The sequence below is a fragment of the Lactuca serriola genome, chromosome 4, assembly GCF_051521515.1.
Source record: "Lactuca serriola cultivar US96UC23 chromosome 4, Lser_US96UC23_V15, whole genome shotgun sequence".
Lineage (NCBI taxonomy): Eukaryota > Viridiplantae > Streptophyta > Magnoliopsida > Asterales > Asteraceae > Lactuca > Lactuca serriola.
The window spans coordinates 131,637,739-131,663,579 of record NC_136411.1 but is presented as its reverse complement, the minus strand read 5'-3'; the positions used below and the strand labels follow the sequence as shown (position 1 = coordinate 131,663,579).

Here is a 25,841-nt window from a genome sequence, read left to right as displayed (position 1 = left end):
TCACCACTCGAATAACATACTTGTGCCTTTTTGTTGCCGTTCTCATCCAAATCGCAATCTCTAGTGAGGTGAGGTCCATTGCAGTTTTCACAACCCACCCGTATGGCATGAATAGTTTGATCCATTTTGTCCATTCTCCTATCCATGGTTTTTAACATGGCCATGACCGCGGATAAATCTTCAGTAGCAGCGTACGCGGCTCCCCTTGTGACATCATTCCTAGGGTTGTGGTATTCTCTAGAGTGTTTAGAGAATTCTTCAATCAATTCTTTAATCACCGGGGGTGGCTTCTTTGTAAGTGGGCCTTGTGAGTCTAGCAACTGCCGGGTTGTGACATTGACTCCATCATAAAAGATGGAAACTTCTTGCTGGCTGTTTAGATCATGGTGTGGGCAATTTTGTAGCAGACTTTTGTACCTCTCCCATGCTTCATATAAAGATTCTCCAGCTTGTTGTTCAAAGTTTGCAATGGCCTTCTTGAGTTTGGCTATTTTGGATGGTGGGCAAAAGTGATCTATAAATTCTTCCTTCATTTTGGCCCAAGTAGTGACTGACCCGGGGGGAAGTGATTTGAGCCAGTCTTTAGCAGCACCCTTGAAGGTTACCGGAAGCATCCGAAGTAGTTGAGTTTCGCGGGTTACATTTGGAATGTTGAAATAATCAGCAACTTCATTTACTTCATCCAAATGTTTGTAGGCATCTTCATGATCTTTCCCATAGAAAGGTATTTCCTTAAGCGCAGCTAGGATATGACCTTTTAGCTCGAAGGTAGCAGTTGCGGGAATTGCGGGTTGCACAAGTCCCGGGCCATGGTCGTCGCGCATCCTCTTCTTCCATTCCCCCATGGGAATTTCATCAATGTTAGCCATAGTGAATGCTAACTCTTCCTCCGATTCGGTTTCTTGTTCGTACGTTGCCTCCTCTTCTTCCTCAGTCTCGTATCCAATATCTTCTTGAATTGGCTCCTTTATTGTCAAGGAAGCGCTAGAAGCTCCTGATTTACTGCTCTTCTTTTTCCCAAAAACAGTCTTCAAGTTGGACAATGGTGATTTCTTTGGTGTGCTTGAACTCTCCACGTCCTTCCCTTTGTTTCTTTTCAATTCGGATTCGGGATCTTCAAACGGGGGTACCAGTGGTGTGTTTGCTCCTCTGGTCATGAGAGTCCTGAAATTAATCAAATAAAAAAAACGTAAAAAGAACAAAAAGATTGTAAAAAAAAAAATTGCTGATTAAACTGCTACTCGCCGAGTAGGTGCGAGTGCACTCGGCGAGTATCAGTGATATTTCAAGGAAATTTTTTTTAAGTTTTAACCTAACTAAAACAGATACTAAAACCTAATTACTAGTTACTAAATTGCAATAAATGAACTTTATGCAAGTAAACTCACACAAAGAATCGAAAAAATTAGGAATTAGCTTAATTATTTAGAACCGTTCCCCGGCAACGGCGCCAAAAACTTGATGTGTGTAAATTCAACTAGTTTTATCCCTACTTTTTATTAGTAATTTGAGCACACAAAGGCAGTGAACCTGTCTTTAAGTGATATAGATTGATAAGTAAGGTATCGAACTCAGGGAACGGACAATTAAACTAATAGCTAATTTTAACTAAAACAAATAATAAAAGTAAAGGGTTTTTCTCTAGTTTTGCAAGACTAGAAACTTAAACAAACTAAATTAACTAATTAACTAAAGCAACAACTATTCACCAAATTTGATAAAGATGTTTATATTTAGGTTCAACCAATTCACTCCTATGGTTATTTAAGTTAAGGTGGATTAATTGCTATTGGTTACCAATGATAATAGTTAGGTTCATGGTCATTACTCCTAACCCTTAGACAATTAACTAATTTAAGCATTGATCAAGTGTTTAAACTAATTAATTCCCTAGATTAATTATTTGGATTAAATAAGATTTGTAATGGTCAATTAAGTTATTAATTCAATTAACCTCTTGTTGATGGTTTCTCAAACAAGCTCACACATTAATCTTCCTATTTTCTTATTAATCTTAGTTTCATAATCATTACTTCTAAGCATATATTTTAGCATTCACATAGACATATGAGGTTAACAATTAAGTGATGTTCATGCAACCTAATTGCCTTCCAATTAACAGAAAACAGTAGTGATTAATACATAAGGTTCTTTAACAAACTTAATTTAATAAATCACCAATAGACAATTAAGCAAAAATCAATAATTAAACCATAGGAGTTCTTTGGTATTCCCCAAACAGAAACAAAAACGAGTTTAGCTCATAGTTGCAGTAGAAACAAGCATAAAAACAAAGTTTATGAAAGCAAACATGTTTAATTCCTAAGTCTAAGTGGTAGAATTAACCTAATTGCTTGAATTCTTCCAACTCTTGAAGCCTAGGGTTCCTTAGCGCCTTCTGAACCTTTTAGTTGCAGCTGATCCTTCAAAAACCGCCAGGAATGCCTTCTCATGGAATAAGGATTCGTCTTTTATAGATATCCTCAAACAGAGGGTACTCGGCGAGTAACAGAATCAACTCGCCGAGTAGGTCAATACTTATCCGTCTTGAATTAGCAGTCGTATTTATCTTCTGGCACATCGTCATGTACTCGCCGAGTAGGGTCGATCCACTCGCCGAGTAGGACTCCTTCTTTCACTCTTTTATCTTCACTTGCTTTCCTTTTCTCCTTTTTGCCTCTAAACATATCTTTTGGACTGAAAACACAATTCACAACATTTTAAGTACCTTTTGTCCACATTATTCTCATAATTAATCAAAAATAACTAAGAATATACGTTAAATAATTAACTAATTATGCACATATCAAGCTTCGAAACGTGTAATAGATAAATGTAATCATTTGATGATTAAATAAAAGAGTATTGTTTATAAGTAAAGTTATTGTCTTATATTAATTATTTACCTATTGTTTCACTTTGCATGAGTGCTTATAAATTTGATTTGAGCATTGGATTAAACCCGCGCTTGCTAGTATCACTTAATGGAATTTATCATGAGTGATCGCAAGACGATAATATCGTATGATCTTAAAACCTAGATATGTGGTTTATCATTTACGAGTTGGTTGTGCATTGATAATTCGTAAACACATCAGTAACTTGATGTCACAAAACGCATTGTCGTGCAAGATTTGAAGAGTGAATGGCAAATGCATATAAGTCGAAGTTTATCTGTTCCTTTTATCCTAAGAGGGTAAAAGCAATATTTGGGTCCCTCGATGATTTGGTTTGACTTATGTGCCAGGTCCGGTCAGGACTGAATTGATGTGTTCAATTAAGTTCTATGTCAGACGAATCAGATATCGAGAAACAAAATGTTGGACAATAAGTATGACTATGTTCCACATAATTGTCCGCACGATATCTAGAATGGAGGACTATACGATCCCTTTTCTAAAAGACAAGTTACTGATAAGATTAGAGTTGGACAGCGTCTTTGAGAGCTACACTTGCTAATCGGACTGTACTTACATTTGTAGTTACTAGACTTATCCAAGTGGGAGACTGTTGGATTAGTGTCTAAGACCGTAACTATATTTGGTATGTACTTGACCCGGTAGTGCATGGTCCTTTTGGGTTGCTTTCACCAGAGTAATTTGACATGGTGATTTATGGAGAGAGAGAGAGAGAGGTTATTATGGTTTATTAATATATTATATGAATAATATATTAAAGGAGAAACCATATAGTTTAATTAATATTAGACAATAATTAATTATGTGGCTAAAAGACATTAGTTAAATAAAGGGGACTTAAACTGTCAAATGTGTGATAGTTGAATATTGGGCTGAGAAGCCTTATGGACTAGGCATGGGCGAAATTAGGGATGCGTCCATCCTAATTTCGGCCATAAGGGCTCTATTCCAAAAGCTTCCTTGGATTGCTTAAGGTCTAAGTTGTCAATTTGGGTTTTAACTGAAACCCTAGCAGCACGAGTATAAATAGAACCCCTGGAGCATCAATTTTTGGCCACTTGAAACCTTAAAAGAGTTCATAGCCGAAATTGTGCATCTCCCCTCTCTCCAATATCATCCTCTTGCTTATGTGGTGTTTGTAAGCCATTAGAGGAGTGACATTTGTGACCATAAGCTCCAAGACAAAAGATCCAAGCCATTGTTGAAGAGGTAATCATCTAGATCTGTTTTCTTATGATAATTTCGAAATATGTATGCTAGATCCAGGGTTCAAAAGTCTTGGATGAATTTCGTGTACAATAGAGAAACCTGGATCCAAGCTTTAGGCTTTGCATGAGCACATAGAATGTTCTTTTGGCTAAAACCCATCAATTGAATGGAATGAATACAATGCATGCATATAACAAGAAAGTAATTGAAGATGGTGGTTGGATTCATTGACATACTCCATTAATATTTGAAATTAAATAAAGGGCAAGTAGTTGTCTACATACACAAAATATGGGACAAAAGATTCCTGCTAGGTACCACAAAAGAAGGGCCACCATGCGCCCACACAGCAAAAATAAAAGCATAAAGAAAACATAATACTTTGTCTTTACATCATAACTTGATAACGGTTTTATTCGACCTAGTTCATCACCCTGGGGAGCTCCGGTGTTATTCGTGAAGAAGAAGGACGGAAGTATGAGAATGTGTATAGACTACCGAGAACTGAATAAGGCAATGGTAAAGAACAAGTATCCATTGCCGAGGATTGATGACCTATTCGATCAGTTGCAAGGTTCGAGCTACTTCTCAAAGATCGATCTTAGGTCAGGATATCATCAGCTGAAAGTAAGAGATCAGGATATCGAGAAGACTGCATTCAGAACGAGATATGGACACTATGAGTTCTTGGTTATGTCGTTTGGACAAACCAATGCTCTAGCAGCATTCATGGATTTGATGAATAGGGTTTGTAAACCATTCCTCGATAAATCCGTGATAGTGTTCATCGACGACATTCTCATTTACTCGAAAAGCCAGGAGGAGCATGGCAAGCATCTACGAGAAATGTTGGAAGTATCAAAGAAGGAGAAGCTTTACACAAAGTTCTCCAAATGCGACTTTTGGATACAGGAAGTCCAATTCTTGGGTCATGTTGTTAACCAGGAGGGAATAATGGTTGACCCCGCAAAGATCGAGGCTGTGATGAAGTGGGAATGTTCGAAAAGTCCCACAGAGATTCGAAGCTTTCTAGGATTAGCCGAATATTATCGACGATTTATCCAAGGCTTTTCTTCGATAGCTGCTCCATTAACAGCTTTGACTAATAAAGGAGCTACGTATACATGGAGTGAGAAGCACGATGAGGCATTCGAGAAGCTAAAGAAGAAGTTATGTGAAGCACCGATACTTTCTCTACCCGATGGAGTTGAAGACTTCGCGGTTTATAGTGACGCTTCTGGAGTCGGGTTAGGTTGTGTTCTGACCCAAAGAGAAAAGGTGATAGCATACGCATCTCGACAATTGAAAGAGCACGAAAAGAACTACCCCACTCATGATCTGGAGTTGGCAGCGGTAGTATTTGCCTTAAAGATACGGAGGCATTACCTCTACGGCACGAAGTGCAAGCTCTTCACTGATCATAAGAGTCTCCAATATCTCTTTAATCAGAAGGAGTTGAACATGAGGCAACGACGTTGGCTAGAACTACTCAAGGACTACGACTGTGAGATACTTTACCACCCAGGTAAAGCAAATATTGTTGTTGATGCTCTCAGTCGGAAAGTCAACCTTGAAAGGAAAAGGCCAAGAGCGTTGAGAATTGAAGTCGTCTCGACGATTGTGGAAAGTATCAGGAAAGCTCAAGAAGAAGCTTTAGAGAATAATGACCGAAAGGAAGAACGTTTGGGCAAAACGTTAGTATTCGAAACAAACAGTCGAGGACTGAAGGTATTCCAAGATCGAATTTGGGTACCTAAGACGGGAGGAATAAGAGATCTTCTGATGGAAGAAGCACATAAGACCATGTACTCAATTCATCCCGGTAGCACTAAAATGTATAGGGACTTAAAACCCTACTACTGGTGGCCAACGATGAAGCTCGATGTTGCGAAGTATGTGGCCGAGTGCGTAACATGTGCGAGGGTTAAGGCACAACATCAGAAACCGTATGGGTGTTTAGAACCTTTACCTGTACCCATGGGTAAATAGGAAGACATCACCATGGATTTTGTGACTAAACTGCCCAGGACAAAGAATGGTCACGACATGATTTGGGTAGTCGTGGATCGTTTCACCAAGAGTGCACACTTCATAGCAGCCAACGAGAAGTGGTCTATGGATAAGCTCGCAAATGCTTACGTGAAGGAAATTGTAAGACTTCACGGTGTCCCTCTTACGATTGTATCAGATCGTGATAGTCGTTTCACATCGAGGTTTTGGAGGAGTCTACAAGAGGAGTTGGGTACAAAGTTGTGTTTGAGTACTGCTTACCATCCGCAAACCGATGGTCAGAGCGAAAGAACGATTCAGACGTTGGAAGATATGCTGAGAGCATGTACCCTCGAATTCCAAGGGAATTGGGACGAGCACTTACCTCTAGTAGAATTTTCCTACAACAATAGTTTTCACTCGAGCATCAAGATGACACCTTATCAAGCCTTATATGGACAGAAGTGTCGTACGCCGTCTTGTTGGCTTGAAGCCGGAGAGAAGCAGTTTATGGGCCCCGAGATAGTCCATGTGACTGCTGAGAAGTTGAAGGTGATTAGGGAAAGAATGTTAGCAGCTCAGGATCGTCAGAAGAGCTATGCTGACAAGAAAAGACGACCGATAACCTTCGAAGTTGGGGATTCCGTTTTGCTTAAAGTCTCACCGTGGAAGGGACTTATATGATTTGGGAAACGAGGAAAGTTGAGTCCAAGGTTTATTGGACCGTTCAAAGTTCTTCAGAGGATTGGGAACCAAGCTTAGAAGCTGGAATTGCCCGAAGAACTCGATGGTATTCATAACACCTTCCATGTATGTTATCTGAGGAAATTCACGGGAGATGTTCCCGACATAATTCCAATCTCGGAGTTAAGGATGGATGAAAATAAAAGGTTGATCGAAGAGCATGAGGCAATTGTTGACCGTAAGACTAAGAAGTTACGACGCAAGATGGTTGACTTAGTGCTAGTCCGATGGAAACATTCGAATGGGCCGAATCTCACTTGGGAAACAGAGGATGACATGATGAATCGCTATCCACATCTGTTTGCTGATGCATGATTCCGGGACGGAATCATCCTAAGGGGGAGAAAATTGTAACGCCCGGGTTTCGGGGCTAAGCATTTTTTTCAATGTAATAGTCTAGGTCAACTCTTGTAACTCTTTTTGAAGTAATAAAGATGAAATATTTGAGTATTATGTGAATTATGTGTATTTATGTGCTTATAATTTAGTTATAAATGTATAATTAATAAAGAATAAAAATGAGCTTCAAAATTAAAGTGTGAAATAAGCTCGATATCTCTACGTAAAGTTGTAGAATATGTCTCAAGGTTTCCGTGCATATAAGGAACGCCGAAATCCGAGTTATAACGAAGAAGTTATGACCCGTCGAAGTTTCGCGACAGAACCGACACGATACCGGAGAGCGTAAATAGTGAATTTACGATAGAGTGAGATTTAGCCTTAGTGATCTAAACGAAAGTCATAGAATATGTTAAACTAAGAACATCGATAAAAAGAACACCCAAATCTGACTTCGTATGAAGAAGTTATGATTTTTCGATGTTTCAGAATAGCAGTGTACAGCCCGAAAATTCGAATATTAGATCGAGCGGTTTTTAGCCGACATGACCTAAACGAGAATCGAAGATCTCGTTGAGAGTAGCATAACAAGAAAAGGATGGGCGAAAACAGATGTCGGATGAAGAAGTTATGAGGATTTAACGGACCAATCGTGTCCCGGCCCGTTAATAATATAAAATTTAAAATCGAGAGAAAATTAGCCGACAAAGTCTAAACGAAAGTTGTAGAGTACGTTCCCACCTTCGCGTGGATATAGAGAACGTCGAAATCGGAGGTCGTACGCGAAAGTTACAAATTTTTAAAGTTGAAGTATGAAAATGCGAAACCTGGTGCGAGACTGATGACGTGGCGCGTTGTGGGCCGTCCGATGAAGGTCTCAGATCTCGCTTCGGATCATGCCACGAAGCCTCACCCTACGCCCCGCGTACGAGATCCGGAACGCCCCGCGTAACCTCGGTCTTATCCGGTCCGAAGTGGCTAACAGCTGGAGTCGATCAGGCGCTCTTATCCGATGGCTACGCCCCGCGTAGGTCCGAGGTACGCCCAGCGTACCGAGGCCTCGTAGGGCTATAAAAGGGGGCCGATGGTTCTTCATTTTTCACACCTTTTTCACCTCTCTCTCTAAATTCTTTCTCTCTCTAAGTGCTATAAACCCCCCTAAGCCCTAGTTAAGCCCCTTAGCACCCTAGGGAAGCCCCGAGGCTCCCGGAGTCCCGAGAAAAAGGAGTTTTTCGGTTTCGAAACGCTGCTCCAATTAAGTCCCGGTTTTCGATAAAATTCGCTGTAAGTATGCTACGCTTACGCAATTTTTAATATAGCTTTCAAATAATTATAGGAATGTTATTAGGTCCTTAAAATAATTATTTGGGCTATTATTATGAGTTATATCGAGTATTATTAACGCTTAATAATACTCGGACTAATTAAATTGTCGCGGTTATCTTTAAACTAAACCCTAGTGGTATCGATACTAGGTTTTATCAAAGGAATATCGTTTTGAGAGTATCGAAGCGCTGTCCGAGTGCTGAGTCACCACCGAATTAGGTGAGTGCATAGTTACTTTCAACTTACACATAGATATGAAGTATTTTATATAAATTACGTGCTATGTATGCATATTATCTGAATACTTGCTATCTATGCCGGATGAACATTGTTATACATGTTTTCAATGATTTAAACTGTATATGTATTTTATATCTACGAAAATGTTGGGGTAAAACATGGGTAGATGTAATAGGTGATGTGTGATAAAATGATGAGAGGCCTCGATGTTGATGTTGTTGATTCTGTCATCTAGCAGAGTATGGATGACGACCACAGACTCTTCTAGACAGTCCAGTGGAACACTAGCAGGCTCGCAACCTGTAGGTGTTTGTGAACGATGTGTTCACCGGTGTACTCCATCCCCCACATGGTTGCCTTTAGGACATTTATTGCCGAGGAATCCCCTTAGCAGTAGTGTCCGTCCCGATGATGATCCTTAAGCTAGGTCCCTTATGATAGGTGTTTAGGGACGTAAAGTGAGGATAACGGGAACGGGTAATCGGGTTATTGTTGGTTGATGAAATTAATAAACTTATTTATTGTGGGTTGAAAACCCTATGTGCTCACCAGGCTCCCAAGTCTGACCCACTCAGTTTTATGTATTACAGGTAGTGGCGCTTGAGCATAGATATGATGTTTGGACGAGGGATTACGGATATAGGCTTGTAGATATGAAATAATGTAGTAAGACTTATATTGTACTGTTTATGCTTTTGATCTGTACGAACATGACATCCCGAGTCTTTTAATGAAATACATTTCTATGGAAATGCTTTTGATAAATCTTTATCATATTTTGTATTGGGACAAATTCCGCAACACTTTCATTTAAAAATGTTACTCTGATTTTTAAACAAAGCATAAACAAACCGGTATTTTCTGGCCGTAATTTTGGAGATGTCACAATGTGCCCACCCACTACCTACGCACCAACTTAATCAAGGACTGCAGGGTTCTCTGCACTGCTTCCAACCCCAAGTATCTTCCTCCTCAATGCCATTTTGACAATCCTTTCAAAATATTTCATCAGTCCATTTCTACTAATCGGGGCCCTTTTTCTTAGGACAGGCCTTGCACCTGGTGGTTGGGCTACTGGCGGTGGTGGTGGTTGGTCTGCTGGTGGTGGTGGAGGTAGTTGGCCTGGTGGTGGGGGTGGTGGTGTTGGTGGTTGTTGGGTTGTTGTTGGTGGACTTGGTCCTACTCCACTACCCATGGGGGAAATTGGTGCTGCCAAAAAATTGAAGTCTCAATTACTTTTCAAAATGATGCATTATGTCCATATGAAAAAATTTACCTGATGTATTTGTTTATTGCTTAGATGGACACTTTTTCTTGTTATGGCCTGGTTCCTTGCAAATACTACACCTTATCAGAGTTTCCTTTCTTGTCACAAAATGTCTAACTAGGCCACTCAACTCTCTTTCCACTGCATCCTTCTTCTTTTTCACTGATGGCCTACCATGTACTCTTCTTCTTTTGGGAGGCAAAGGCTTGTGATAAGGAACTTTTGGCCACATATCACCACCATTGAGAGGGTTAATTCTATAATTGTAGCATTTTAGGTAAGCCTCTTTACTGTATGATTGGGATGCATATGTTTCTGCATCTTGATTCAGGGAATAGATTACAACAACTCCATGTAAGCAAGATATCCCTGTAAGTTGCCATATTCTACATGCACAAGTCTTTGCAATTAGATCCACTCCATATGCTGTATCGTTTAACCTAACTTCATACTTTTGATAACCACAAGGAGTACCCCCCACAATCTGTATAAGGCAATAAAGACTACAAATTAATTAGTGATAACACAAACTAATAAAAACCATATGTTGAATGGTAAAACTACATATCACTTATGTTTAACCTTCAAATCTTGTATAAGCTTCCTAATACTTGGACATATAGTCAAATCCCATTCAATTCCTTCTACTATTTGACTGTATACCCTTTCCATTACAGATACCCTAATCTCCTCTAGCATAGTGGTGATTGGTTTCCTTCTAGCATGCCTAATAACATAATTGAAAATCTCATTCACCCCATTCTCAAATGCATCACAATATCTTCCCTCTTGAAAAAATGCCTTAGACCAGGTAGTAGGATCTCTGTCTATAAGGTAGTCATATGCTTCAATATCTACAACTTTGATCTTTTCCATTACATGTCTGAACTTCTGCTCAGTACTAGCCTTGACAACCCTCCAAAATAGCTTCCTAAAATGTTGACCAATAAACCTTTTAGCAAAATTAGCCACAATGTGCCTAGCACATTGTCTGTGTTCAGCTTTTGGACACCTTTCTTTTACTGCTTCTAGTCACCCTATAAATAACAACAACAAATTAGTGAAACAAGCATAAAAACTGATATATAAATATGAACCAATGCTCATCTTGTTTCCATCAGAAATAAGGATAATGCTTGCACCAATACCACCATCAATGTCATCCACGAGCCATGTGGCCTTGTTCTCAACTCCAACCACAACCCATGCTATAGGTTAGATGTGGTTGTTTGCATCCCTCCATACAGTTTCCAAAACTTCTCCTCTAGCACTACCCTTTAAAAGCAACCATAAAGGCAAATCACAGGCCTGCACCCTTCCTTCCAACCATCACTTACAACTTTAAAGCATGCATAGTACTTAGAAAACAAAGTTATGGAATATGGCATGATGTTTGCATCCAACTTCACAGTAGACCCAAGGTTTGTCCTCATAATTTCATGACCATATGACCATAATCTCCCATAATGCTCAATTAGACTTCCTTCAATTTATTGTAATGCAAATTTCTTTGCATTTTTGCATTACCCCACACTCACGTTTATGTTGAATGTTGTTGAAACTTTAGCTTTCATCTTCTTGACACTCATTTTTGGCTTTTCTATAATTTCACTCATAAACGGTTTTCCTAACCACTTATAAGTTACGATGGACCCAAACTTAAAAACCCTACTACATTTATGCTTACTAACTAGAGAATATTTTATCTGAAAAGTCTTCTCTTTAGTAATCCAAAAGGCCTAAAGTCTAAATAAACAGGTAGGTGACTTGTTTGTTTGTTTGTTTTTTTTGTTGTTTTTTTTGCAACACTTAACTAACAACCTTTGGGAGTCATTTTTTTTTTCAAACCAAAGATCCTATCCATTAGCAACTGCATAGTTGCTCAACATGTTTTTAAGCTCATCAAGGAAAGAAAATCGCATACCTAACAGTGGTTTCATCTGATTCCATGGTTGTCTATCATCATGCACAGGGTATTGAGGTTCAACATATTCAACATCTTCATATACATCATCTACATTTTCTATATGTAGATAAAGTTTGTTTAAGAACCTGCCACCCATTGTTTTGTTGGTTGGGAATGGATATTCAACATCATCTTCTTCGTGGTCAACAAAATAAGTGTCCGACAAGACTGCGTCTTTATCATCTTCACAGTTGTAGTCTTCATCTTCATTTTCCTCTTCCTCAATCCATTCGAAGATTGGTTCATTATGGGGGTCCACATACATATTCATTCCCCTCTCATTTGTATAAGCCAAATCCAAAAAATCTTTAATCACCCTCATTCACCAGTGTATGAATTCCCTGACTTAAAGACTCTTGTGGAAGGCAAAAGTAGATGACTTTGTTTCTACTTATGGTGAGCTTGTGAAGGAATGCCATGAACTCCTCGTACTCAAATGCACTGAAGTCAACATCTTCTCATTGATTGTCTGTCGGGATCAAAGTATACTAATGGGTTGGGTGCAAACGTTCAATTGTAGTAGAGATCCACTACAATAAAGTTTCAATGAGTGGGACATTGTGATGAAGCCATTATAGAGACCAATTGAAGATTGAAGGAGGTTAATGAGATTTCGTGCCCTAATCGAATTTAAGGACCAAATGATACTTCACTCTTAACTTTAATGAGGAGGGGAGACAAAATCGGGGCCTACATGCCACCTCATTGGCCACGTAGGATAAAAAAGACACCTCAGACCGATAAATCATTTGCAACCGGCTAATATCGGTCATAAGGGAAAAATCTACATGAATCAACAAGTTAAATGACTATTAGAGCATGAAAAAAAATTTAATGACCAAATATGACCAAAAGAAATAATATGTTACCCTCTCAAGTCATTATAATTATTTAGTAACTTTATTATCAAAATATATGGATTTGATTTAATTTTCTAAGTTATTTGACAAAATTTTCATTTTTAGCTCGCTTTAGCACGAGCCGCGATGCTTTTAAACCCAAAGAGCGGGGCGGAAAACGTGCCGAGTGGCAATCATCTGGAACGAAAAGTCTGAGCTAGCCAGCAAACCGCAATATTCACCGCACGATCAAATTCAAAAGTACCCATCCAACGAACCAGAAAATAGCCAAACCTTAGTAACGGTGGTCTGCACCTCACATGATCACCATAACGGCTCGGCGACATATCCACTGATCTGAACAGGCAACCCTACAGACGCGTCGAGCGAGCTCATACCTTTTCCTTGTTTGAATTGTCTTCCTATGTTTAGAGTTTACTTAGGGTTGAAGTCCAGATCTATTGCAGTTTGAGGTATTCATTGCTTTATGCCTAGTTAAATTAGACTTTTCGAGTTGAATTTCAACTTGAAAAATGGCGAAAGTTTCTGATAATTGGGGAAGGTTAGTCCGAGCAACTCTCCGGAGAGAGCAGCTACGAGTTGCCGGACAAAGTCATGAGAGAAAAGCCAGTGGTCTTGCTAGTGCAGTTCCTGATTCGCTTCAACGGACCACAAATATCAATGCGATCTTGCAAGCTGCTGATGAGATTCAAGCGGAGGATGCGCATGTTGCTAGGATATGTAAGTTACTTTTGCTTGTTTATATCCATTATCGAATCATACTTCCTCCGCCCCTTTCGAAAAGAGCTACAGTTTGATTCTGGATGCGAACTAAGTACCTTCTACATACAGAGTTGATGTGATTTTTTCTGCCAATGGGACTCCATTGCTGTTATCCTTGTAGTACTTATAGAATTCAACGTGATTGGCCAACTTGTCTGAAAAAGTTAAATTTTCTGTCAATGTTAGAGCTGAATACTAACCCCTTTGGTATCCAAGGTGAAATCATACCTTATATGTTATTTGACGATGGATGAATTAGGTAAACAGTTGCAGTACAATTTATACCCAACTTACATAGAAAGATGGCAGTTTGAACTTGTTCATAGCTTTATATGTCTTTTTGTCTGAAGATACTTAGTTTAAGTTGGAGTTAAGATTCTAATCGGATGTTGTTCCATTTCTCAAGTACATTCTGACCTGAATAATTCAACAAAAAGATTGCCTACAGGGTTAAAGAAAGAAACTCTGAATGCCACTCAAATATAGATATTTAGTTGGTTATGCAAACTTTGAGTTCTAAAAGTTATCCATGTTTGTATCAGTTGTATCCTTTTCATTGGGAGTTTCACTATATTTGGTTGAACTGTAAGGTTGTGAAATCTCATAATTTTATAAACTGGGGCTTCATATTAATATCTGACTGTAAAAACAATTTTAGTGTGTGAGCAGGCATATACCATGGCTCAAAATTTGGACCCAAATAGTGATGGAAGAGGAGTTCTTCAGTTTAAAACCGGTTTAATGTCTGTGATCAAGGTAAGACAAATATTTCAACAATCTACATTATTCAAATTGTTACTTTAGCTTGTCACGGTTTAGGTTTCTACAGACCAAGTCTAGTCTAATTCACTATTAGTAAATACTTATTGAGGAGTCTGATATTTATTGCAGCAAAAACTAGCCAAAAAAGATGGAGGGAGGATAGATCGTAATCGTGATGCTCAACACCTGTGGGATTTCTATCAGCGTTACAAACGAGTGCATAGAGTTGATGAAATCCAAAGAGAGGAACAAAGAATGCTTGAATCTGGAACTTTCAGTTCTGATATGGGAGGGTACACTCTTATCTTTTAAAAATACTACTTTTTGAGTTATGGTAAATATAATAATGTCACTTGTGAAAATAAAAGCCTCATTAGAACTGTTTATATGAATTTCAGTTTGGGACTGAGATCTCAAGAAACTAAAAAGGTATTTACCACACTGAGAGCTCTTGTTGAGGTAATGGAAATCCTTAGCAAAGATGCTGCACCTGATGGAGTTGGCAGATATATTGCAGAAGAGGTATTTCTTCTCCCATCCTGCCTATGAGTTAACAATATCCTTGTATCATCTAAAAGTTGGTTAACTGAATCTCAAAGAATTCTTTCTACAAAGTTGCCACTGAGAAATCATTATTCTTGTTGATTTGTCTTCACATTGTTTTACTTGGCTCATTAGATTAGGAATCTCTTTATAAACTTTAAAAGCATCTCCAATGTTCATAGAAGATTATTAGATTGAATTTTGTGTTAAGAGTTTCAATGCGATGGGCTCTTGAATATCATGAACTTCTTGATGCGAGTGTCAACTATTTAAACCATGTTATCTTTCTTCTTCTTCTTCTTCTTTTTTTTTTTTTTTTGTTTATATATTATTCCAGATAAAAAGGTTAAAGAAAACAGATAAAGGATTGTCAGGGGATCTAACACCTTACAACATTGTTCCACTTGATGCACCATCTTTGACAAATGCTATTGGGTTCTATCCAGAAGTAAGTTAAATGACTGTTTTAGTTGCAATTTATTTCTTTGTGAAAAGCTATGTTTGTGATGCACTTTGATTCTTGACCTTACTGAATAAGGCTTCATTTCTTATTTTGAGTCTCAGGTTAGAGCTGCAATATCTGCACTTAGATATCATGAAGAGTTCCCTAGACTTCCACCTAATTTTGAGGTTCCTGCACAACGTAACTTAGACATGTTTGATCTTCTCGAATTTGTGTTTGGCTTTCAGGTTTGGACTCTTTCATATTTAAACTTTGTTTTAGAATTTATGTTTGCATATCTTAGTTCTCTGTAAACTTTTGAGGTGTTTATGTACTTAGACGTGGGAGTTGTGAACATATCACTCATGTTGTCACATTTACTTGGATGAGTGAATGCATTTTAACATCCCAATCTCAAAAGAAGTAAACCATTTTTTATTTCATTTTTAAAATCTATGGAAGCTTGCAATATGTATATAAGAGATGTACTTCATTACAAAAGGGGACAACAAGTTATTTCGTCATTAAGTTTCAAACTTTCCATCCAATCATGGGAACCAAACTTCGGTTGTGCACACTGCATTCTAAACTATTCACAAAACATTTAGTAAACTTGCATGTAGTTTGAAAGGCACATGCAGAAAATTCATCATAGATACACATAGTTGGTGAGCAAGTAATGAACATAAGCACCTCTTAGCATCTAACCAATATGACAACCCCATAAAAGAAAAAAAAATATTATGGTTGTCAGCTCAACAAATTTATATTTCCAGCTGTGTAATGGTTTACACAACTAGTTTAATGTGTAATATATTCCACCATCCATTTGAAAATCAACAAAAAAAACATCTTCTTCCTTCAGTTCAATTCAGTTTTCTTTACTTATGGTGACATTACATATGCAGAAAGACAATATCAGGAATCAACGTGAAAATGTTGTTCTCTCTTTAGCAAATGCACAATCACGACTTGGCATACCAACTGAAGCTGATCCAGTAAGTATATTTTTTGTGTCTACAGTTTATACACTATTATTAATGAAATCTTGCTGACATGTCATTCATAATTTTCTTAGAAACTAGATGAGAAAGCTATTACAGAAGTTTTCCTAAAGGTTCTTGATAATTACATCAAATGGTGCAAATATCTGCGTATACGTCTGGTTTGGAACAGGTGACTTTCATCCCCTATTATCACTTTGTATAAATAAAAATCATCGTCTCTCATGCTATGCTAATTGCGAAAGCTGTTTTCAACAGCATACAAGCCATTAACAAGGACAGGAAGCTTTTCTTGGTTTCACTGTACTATTTAATCTGGGGTGAAGCTGCAAATGTCCGTTTTCTTCCAGAATGCATTTGCTATATATTCCACCATGTAAGTGTCTTACTCTTATCTCTATTTGTTGATCAATTATTGTTTAAACTAATGAATACTTGTATTACCTAGATGGCCAGGGAATTGGATGCTATTTTGGATCATGGACAAGCTAGCCCTGCTCAGAGTTGTATCTGTGAAGATAATTCAGTGTCCTTTTTGACACAAGTCATTCAACCAATTTACAACACACTCTCTAAGGTCAATAAATCTCTCTTGTTAATAGAAGTCATGAGTTTGTTATTAAATTGTCACTCACATATTTAAACAAATCTTTCTCTTTCAACAGGAAGCAGAACGAAACAATAATGGGAAAGCTGCCCATTCAGCATGGAGGAATTATGATGATTTCAATGAATATTTCTGGTAGGTCTTTCATCTTTGTGACAAATTAATTACTCTTATTTTATACACTTTTCAGAAGCTTATACTTGAAATTATTCAGGTCACCTACTTGCTTCAGTTTGAGCTGGCCTATGAAGGATGATTCACCATTTCTTCGATCCACTAAGAAAAAAAGGGTAAGTCATCACCGAAATTCACTTATAGAGCCATCCATTTCTTTACATTATCTGTCAATTTAGATTAGGGAATGCCTCTTGATTGAAATATTATTTATTTATTTTATTTTTCAAATCATCAGACTGGAAAAAGCACTTTTGTGGAGCATCGAACGTTCCTTCACTTGTACCGGAGTTTTCATCGTATGTGGATATTTTTAGTAGTCATGTTCCAGGTACATTTCATTGTTTCACAATTTTTTTTTGCCCTTTTAGCAAATATTGGTTCTAATCTTTTTTATTTTCTTTCAGGGGTTGACAATAATAGCCTTTGATCATGGAAACCTAAACCTCAATACATTTAAAACATTGCTTAGCATTGGTCCAACCTATGCTATCATGGAGTTTGTGGAATGTGAGTAGTTAATGCCTTACTGGTGTTGCATTTATTTATTTATTTATTTTTGTGTGTGTAATGTTTGCTACTTATACAGGTAGCTTGGATGTACTGTTAATGTTTGGGGCATACAGCACAGCAAGAGGCATGGCAATTTCAAGGCTGGTTATTAGGTTCTTCTGGGGTGCATTGAGTTCAGTATTTATCACATATGTCTATGTGTAAGTCCATAGTCATCTGCCTTTAATAATAGCATTTGATGCATTTCTATGACTGACTACTTGCATTGTGAACAATGAATCTTCCAGAAAACTTTTGCAGGAAAGAAATGACAATAACTCAAATTCAATGTATTTTCGATTATATTTACTTGTTGTGGGTGTTTATGCTGGTGCACGCGTACTCTTTGCAATGCTACTAAAAATTCCAGCCTGTCATTCGTTATCTCAAAAGTCTGATCAGCCATTCTTCCAATTTTTTAAGTGGATTTACGAGGTACTTTTCCTTCTTGGACTATGGTTTCAGTTTCTTGTTATCTGACAAGCATCTTGAATTCTGTATTTATTCTATAAAATTTTTGTCATCCAGGAGCGATATTTTGTTGGTCGTGGTCTTTATGAGAAGCCAATGGATTACATAAGGTTTTGCTCCATGTCTTATTAGTGCCATTTTCTCTCTATTTGTACTTGTTTTTAACCTAAATCAAGACCTTACTCTTTGTGCTTAATGTTTGCAGATACGTGCTTTACTGGCTGGTGGTCTTTGCTTGCAAGTTTACTTTCACCTACTTCCTTCAGGCAAGTTATGATGCATGATATACAAATTTTTTTGTGTGTTTATTTTAGCAGTTGTTCTACAATATTTTGTTAAGTTACTGGCCCATTGTTATGATGTCTATTCTTAACTTTCCAGATACGACCATTGGTGGAGCCCACCAACATTATCAAGGATCTTCCCAGGCTGCAATATTCCTGGCGTGATCTTGTCTCAAAGGGTACGCGTTGCATCTTCCATACATTTCACTTGGTTTTTGTTTATTTTCAGATCACTTCTTGAATCTGATACAACTTTTCCACTTCCATTTTGTGGATTTGTCAAAGGAGTGCTTCTTTCATAGCTAATCTGTATTTATCCTTTGGCCTTTGCAGATAATAATAATGCTCTTACCTTAGTGAGCATATGGGCCCCTGTAGTGGCTGTGAGTATTTTCATCTCTTTCCAATCATTATTGCAAGTGACTTGTAGAAAAAAATGTCTTTTAGACATATTTTTAAAATACTTACATAGCTCGAAATGCAAAAAATTCCCTTTTCCTTATGTGTATGATATAGCAAATACAAGGACTTGGGTTTTAAACCGAATTCAAATTCTATTATCTTGTATGGTCATACAAGATGGTCTCTAGTTCATTTAGTGTTTATAACTGTTATTCTTCTTGAATCTTCAGATCTACCTTATGGATATTCATATTTGGTACACTCTCTTGTCTGCAATTGTTGGTGGTGTAATGGGTGCACGTGGACGATTAGGCGAGGTATGACGTTTTATCCAAATCTTATATTTTTTGCAACTATTATGCTCCATTCACCTTCAAAAGGGTAAAATTATATATATATATATATATATATATACACATTTTGTTGATGATATATAAGTTTATACCATGTCTTTATTACATAGATCCGGTCAATTGAGATGGTTCATAAACGGTTTGAGAGCTTCCCAGAGGCCTTTGTCAAGCAACTTGTGTCTTCACAAGCAAAAAGGTTGGTGTCTATTTGATATGGTGTATCTTTATTTTATCTTTTTATATCTTCTAATTTCATGTCTTACATTGTGTTTTTCTCTAGGGCGCCAATTAATGGACATTTTGATCCTGAAGACAATAATGACAAGGCCTATGCTGCCCAGTTTTCCCCATTTTGGAATGAAATAATTAAAAGTCTGCGTGAAGAAGATTACATCAGTAATAGGGAAATGGACTTGCTTTCAATGCCAATCAACACTGGAAGTCTTAGATTAGTTCAATGGCCTTTGTTTCTATTAAGCAGCAAGGTAAAACTAAAACCTGTAAATATCAACTGTCATAATTACTTTCAATAGCCAATAGGCATTCTGTATTTGACTATTGACTGTGGACTATTTGACCAGATATATTTGGCGATTGACTTAGCTATAGACTGCAAGGATAATCAATCAGAGCTTTGGAGTAGAATTATCAGGGATGAATATATGGCATATGCTGTCCAGGAATGCTACTACAGCATTGAGAAGATCCTACTTGCTTTAGTTGATGGAGAAGGAAAGCTATGGTTTGTTTTTTTGTACCCCTCAGTTATGATTATATTATATTATGCCTATTATTTCTCACTGATTTTACTTTCAGGGTTGAAAGAATCTTTCGCGAGATTAACAATAGTATGTCAAATGGTTCACTCCTTGTGACTTTAGATTTTAAAAAGCTTCCTTTGGTGCTGTCAAGATTTAATGCATTGACCGGTCTTCTGGTAATTTTTGTTAATTATACAAGTTGGGATATACATCTATTGGTCAGTTTGTAACATAATATTGCTGTTACAGATCATGGATGAAAAACCTGAACTTGCAAAAGGAGCTGCTAAAGCTGTATATGAGTTATATGAGGTGGTTACTCATGGTCTCTTGTCACCTGATCTAAGGTATGCTGTGTAAACCTTAAACCCTAAACCTAAATCATGAAATGTTTTACTTCTATATGAGATTAATTATAGTAGGATTTTAATTTTGCAGTGAGCAGCTTGATACATGGAATATATTAGCAAAGGCAAGAAATGAAGGACGCCTATTTGCCAATATCGGATGGCCTAGAGATCCCGACATTGTAAGTTGATTTTGACCTTTCTATAGTTTTATAAAAAAGTTCCATTTACACTGACAACATAATTTAACCTCTTCTTACAGAAGGAGCAGGTGAAGCGGTTGCACTTACTTTTAAAAATGAAGGATTCTGCTGCTAACGTCCCCAAGAATCTTGAAGCAAGAAGAAGATTAGAGTTTTTTACAAATTCTCTTTTCATGCATATGCCTCCAGCAAAGCCAGTTAGTGAAATGATGCCATTCTGGTATGTATAAATCTTGAAGAAGTTAATTGTTACTTTTTTTTTTCTTTGAGGTAATAATATTAAATATTAATAGCTCTCTCTGATTGATTGATTTGCAATATGTTTGAAAAAATACAGTGTCTTTACACCCTACTACAGTGAGACAGTACTTTATAGTTCCCATGACTTATGGGCAGAAAATGAAGATGGAATCTCTACCATTTTCTATCTTCAGAAAATCTTTCCAGGTATTTCTCCTCCTTGCTGACTAGGATTTCTTATCAAAGAATTTGTCATGTATGCCATAATACCTAACACATTTCCCTCTATTTCAGATGAATGGGAGAATTTTCTAGAACGAATAGGTCGTGTTAATACTGGAGATGTGGAACTTCAAGATAGTGCTACAGATGCATTGGAGCTTCGATTTTGGGTGTCTTATCGTGGACAGACCTTAGCCAGGACAGGTCAGATTCTGTCACATGTCTTAAGTTAAAGTTTTGATTATATTATGATTATTAAAAACTAACTTTTTTTTTTGTATATAGTGCGTGGTATGATGTATTACAGGAGGGCTTTGATGCTTCAAAGTTATTTAGAGAACAGATCATTAGGAGGTAGGTACTCTTTAGCCTAATTGGATTCTTAGACAAGATTCTAGACCTCTGTGCTTATTATATGCAACTGTTTGTTATCTTTTCTGTTCTCTATCAACAGTAGCTCACCCTCAAGCAGCCCTTTCACCTCAAGGTTTTCAAGAGTCACGTGAAGCTCGGGCACAAGCTGATTTGAAGTTCACATACGTTGTTTCATGTCAAATTTATGGACAGCAAAAACAACGTAAGGAGAAAGAGGCCACTGATATTGGTCTTTTGCTGCAAAGGTATTTGTAGTTAGTAGTTACTTGGTTTTTTAGGTTATGGGTTTAATTTTGTATTTATATCCAGGAATGAGGCACTTCGAGTTGCTTTCATACATGTTGAAGAGGTCCCAGGTGGTGATGGAAAGATCACAAAGTCGTTTTATTCGAAGCTTGTGAAAGCTGATATCAATGGAAAAGACCAGGTATTAGTTACTTACTTATTTACATGGAAAATCTTTTACTATATATATGAGTTCATTTTCATAACAATGTAATGTGATTCCTGTTAGGAAATATATTCCATAAAACTCCCTGGCGACCCCAAACTTGGAGAAGGAAAGCCTGAGAATCAAAACCATGCCATAGTTTTCACACGTGGAGAAGCAATTCAAACCATAGACATGAACCAGGTGGAATATAAATATATATATATATATATATATATATATATATATATATATACTACTATTGTCATTTCTTGTTGTTTTGTTTGCTTCTGCTTATGCTGAAAGATTTATTTATGTGTTGTTTTTGAAGGATAATTATCTTGAAGAGGCAATGAAAATGAGAAACCTCCTTGAGGAATTTCGAGCAGATCATGGTTTACGACCTCCAACTATTCTTGGTGTTAGAGAGCATGTTTTCACTGGAAGGTTTGCCTGCCTTTCTTTTTACTTTTAATCCCTCATTTCTTAATTTAACAATTTCTTTTTAATGTCTCCTCTTGCTATATGATGATACAGTGTTTCTTCTCTGGCATGGTTTATGTCCAACCAAGAGACAAGTTTTGTTACATTGGGACAACGTGTTTTGGCATATCCTCTCAAGTAAGTTGCCATTATTTATTATAAACTTAAAAAATTTGAAAATTTGATTTTTTGTATTGATTGGTTTATATATGTTGCAGAGTCCGGATGCATTATGGACATCCTGATGTGTTTGACCGAATATTCCATATTTCTCGAGGTGGAATAAGTAAGGCATCACGTGTTATTAATATCAGTGAAGATATATATGCAGGGTTCAATTCCACCTTGAGACAGGGTAACATCACGCATCATGAGTACATACAGGTTTGTCTTGTCACAATGCTGCCTGCCTAAATATTTATAATTCATAATTATATTTTATTTCACGTGTAGGTTGGTAAAGGAAGAGATGTTGGGTTAAATCAAATTGCCCTTTTTGAAGGCAAAGTTGCAGGTGGAAATGGAGAACAAGTTTTAAGCAGGGACGTCTACAGAATTGGTCAACTCTTTGACTTTTTCAGAATGCTCTCTTTCTACTTCACCACAGTTGGTTACTATGTCTGCACAATGGTATCCTACTTTGTCTAAAATCCTTTTTTTTTTTTTTAAATATAACTTTCTGCAATCTTGCTTTGCTTTTTCTAATGGAGCTCTTGTTTTTCATGCAGATGACAGTTCTAACAGTCTATGTTTTCTTGTATGGGAGGGCATATCTGGTAAACTATTTACAATTACATAGAGTTTCCAATTTCAAAATTTTCTTAACCTGCAAAAATAATTATATATTTATATTTCAGGCTTTCTCAGGACTTGATGAGGGGATTAGTAGTAGATCTAGAATACTGGGTAATACTGCATTCAGTGCAGTTTTGAATACTCAATTCTTGGTCCAAATTGGAGTATTTACTGCAGTTCCAATGGTTATGGGTTTCATACTTGAACTTGGGCTACTCAAGGTTTGTTCACATTTCACATTCACTTGACAGATATATCAAATATCAGTGATACTTGTAGAGATGATTTTGTAATGTATGATTTTGCAGGCCATTTTCAGTTTCATTACAATGCAACTTCAGCTATGCTCTGTATTCTTCACGTTTTCATTGGGAACTAGAACTCATTATTTTGGAAGAACAATCTTACATGGTGGTGCTAAGTACAGAGCAACTGGTAGAGGCTTTGTTGTACAACATATCAAATTTGCTGATAACTACAGGCTCTACTCAAGAAGTCATTTTGTCAAGGCGTAAGTATTATTTTATTTATTCATATAATATAAGTAATAATAATGATAATAAGTAATTGTTTGTGTTGTGAAACTGAAACAGGCTGGAAGTGACATTGCTTCTTATAGTTTATATTGGTTATGGGTACACTGAAGGAGGTAGTTTTTCGTATGTTCTGCTGACACTGAGCAGTTGGTTTCTTGTGGTTTCATGGCTGTTTGCACCGTATATCTTCAACCCATCTGGCTTCGAATGGCAGAAGTATGCTTCCAGTTTATTTTATTTTCTTTTTCCAAATTCATGAATCTATCTTATTATAAGATTTTGATGATTGGGTTGTGATGTGATGTGAACAGGACTGTGGAAGATTTTGATGATTGGACTAATTGGCTTATGTATAAAGGTGGAGTTGGAGTGAAAGGAGACAATAGCTGGGAATCCTGGTGGGATGAAGAACAGGCACATATCCAGACAATCAGAGGGCGTGTACTTGAAACTATCTTGAGCTTGAGGTTCTTCATATTTCAATACGGGATAGTCTACAAGCTCCATCTCACTGGAAACAATACATCATTATCGGTACTTACTATTTTTATTTATTTCACTATTCTTTTTTTTTTCTACGTGACTGACAAAAAATACATTTACATGACATGATATGTTGGTTGAGTAGCTTTACGGGTTCTCATGGGTGGTGTTGGTTGGAATTGTGATGATATTCAAGGTTGGTATCGTCATTTTATAAATCAGTTTTGATGATTTAATATAACAATTGATTGATGATGTGTTTTTTGTTTTATATGTATATATAGATATTCACATTCAGCTCAAAGAAGTCAAACTTCCAGCTATTCTTGAGATTTGTTCAAGGAGTTGCAGCACTAAGCTTGATTGCGGCCCTTTGCCTTGTTGTGATCTTTACAAAGCTAACAGTGGCCGACTTGTTTGCCAGTGTGCTTGCTTTGATTGCCACTGGGTGGGCCGTAATATGTGTAAGTTAATTTTATTTCTTTTGCCTACTGTCTATATTATTTTCATGATGATTATTATTTTGATTTTTGGTGTAAATAAAATGAAAACAGCTGGCGATAGCATGGAAGGGGGTGTTGAGGAGGATAGGACTATGGGATTCGGTACGAGAGTTTGCAAGAATGTATGATGCTGGAATGGGAATGATCATTTTTGCACCGATTGCAATGTTGTCTTGGTTTCCGTTTGTGTCCACGTTTCAATCTCGGTTGCTGTTCAATCAAGCGTTTAGTCGTGGGCTTGAGATATCTCTCATTCTTGCTGGGAACAAGGCTAACGTCCAGGCATGATTCTAACTTTGTACAGAACAGATTTTGTACATTTCAGACTCTAAATTATCATCTCATCTTGTATTATTTTTGCACCCTGACTGACATGAGAAGAAGATATACTACAAGTTTGAATTGGGTTTTTTATTTTTATTTTGTGAATATCTATCTATCTACCAAGTGAGATGTAAGATTTTGTTTGCCTCTTCAACTCACAACTTTAGTTCCTTGAGCTTTGGAAGTTTGGATAATACTCTTATTTTCTTTGCCGTTTGTATTAATTATTATATGGTCTTTTATATATCTCCCTATCTCTATCTCCATATACTAATAAAAGAGTAGTTCTTTTTGCTAAATGACATCCTATTAGTCTTCTTAATTAATGTCATGTCACTTCTCTATTGATTTTTTATTTCAAATTTCAAATTTTCCATTCTAAATACATTAAACTAATAACATTAGAATAAAAAATAAAATAAAATTAATACAGATTATAAGGTGATATAATTTAATGTGTTTATTTGAATCAACGATTATAATTTTATAGAACTATAAAAATATGTTTTAATTAATAATTTATTTAAAGTAATTAATTATTAATTTTGAATTTTATTATAAAAGTTTAATTAATTTTGTAACTTATACGGGTTATAAACTAATTATAGTGTAAAAGATTATGAATGATTTTTTTATCATGGTCTTGTTTGCAGTTTTATCAAGGATGGTGCTAAATGACATGGATTACATAATATAATTGTTCTCGTTTGAACCTAAGTTTTTTTCTCTCTCTCAGTATATATATATATATATATATATATATATATATATATATATATATATATATATATAGGTAGAGGTTCATTTGAGACCCATAGTTTTTTGTGAGACATGGGGACAACATCTTAGCCTTTAATCAAAATTGATCCTATGACTCATCAAAAAACGTGATTAAGACTTATTAATGTACCTGATTTGTTAATCA

General features: G+C 36.7%; 1 protein-coding gene and 1 non-coding gene across 3 annotated transcripts; both read left to right on the top strand.

Annotated features, from left to right (window-relative positions):
- Window positions 1-378: 378 nt before the first annotated feature.
- LOC145103402 (small nucleolar RNA R71) lies at window positions 379-485 on the top strand. The gene has a single exon (XR_013706495.1). It is a non-coding gene; the product is annotated as a small nucleolar RNA R71 (small nucleolar RNA).
- A 12,709-nt stretch (window positions 486-13,194) lies between these two features.
- On the top strand, window positions 13,195-25,006 carry GSL8 (glucan synthase-like 8). Of its 2 annotated transcripts, none has more exons than XM_079040005.1 (46): window positions 13,195-13,578; window positions 14,279-14,376; window positions 14,512-14,675; window positions 14,781-14,904; window positions 15,263-15,373; window positions 15,490-15,615; window positions 16,276-16,365; window positions 16,446-16,543; window positions 16,630-16,747; window positions 16,820-16,948; window positions 17,037-17,113; window positions 17,193-17,268; window positions 17,391-17,483; window positions 17,560-17,662; window positions 17,742-17,865; window positions 17,953-18,139; window positions 18,233-18,285; window positions 18,381-18,441; window positions 18,557-18,638; window positions 18,793-18,842; window positions 19,092-19,178; window positions 19,325-19,410; window positions 19,495-19,699; window positions 19,796-19,956; window positions 20,031-20,151; window positions 20,225-20,322; window positions 20,414-20,504; window positions 20,585-20,745; window positions 20,863-20,972; window positions 21,060-21,191; window positions 21,273-21,341; window positions 21,445-21,607; window positions 21,672-21,789; window positions 21,877-21,996; window positions 22,124-22,239; window positions 22,330-22,413; window positions 22,494-22,659; window positions 22,729-22,905; window positions 23,004-23,051; window positions 23,133-23,291; window positions 23,379-23,581; window positions 23,664-23,822; window positions 23,918-24,140; window positions 24,235-24,285; window positions 24,374-24,553; window positions 24,644-25,006. In XM_079040005.1, exons 1-46 carry the CDS (start codon window positions 13,371-13,373, stop codon window positions 24,878-24,880), a joined length of 5,697 nt encoding a protein of 1,898 aa, XP_078896131.1. In that variant the 5' UTR covers window positions 13,195-13,370; the 3' UTR covers window positions 24,881-25,006. The 2 variants fall into 2 exon arrangements, with proteins under 2 accessions (XP_078896131.1, XP_078896130.1); XM_079040004.1 differs by having other exon boundaries at window positions 21,442-21,607.
- Window positions 25,007-25,841: the final 835 nt, after the last annotated feature.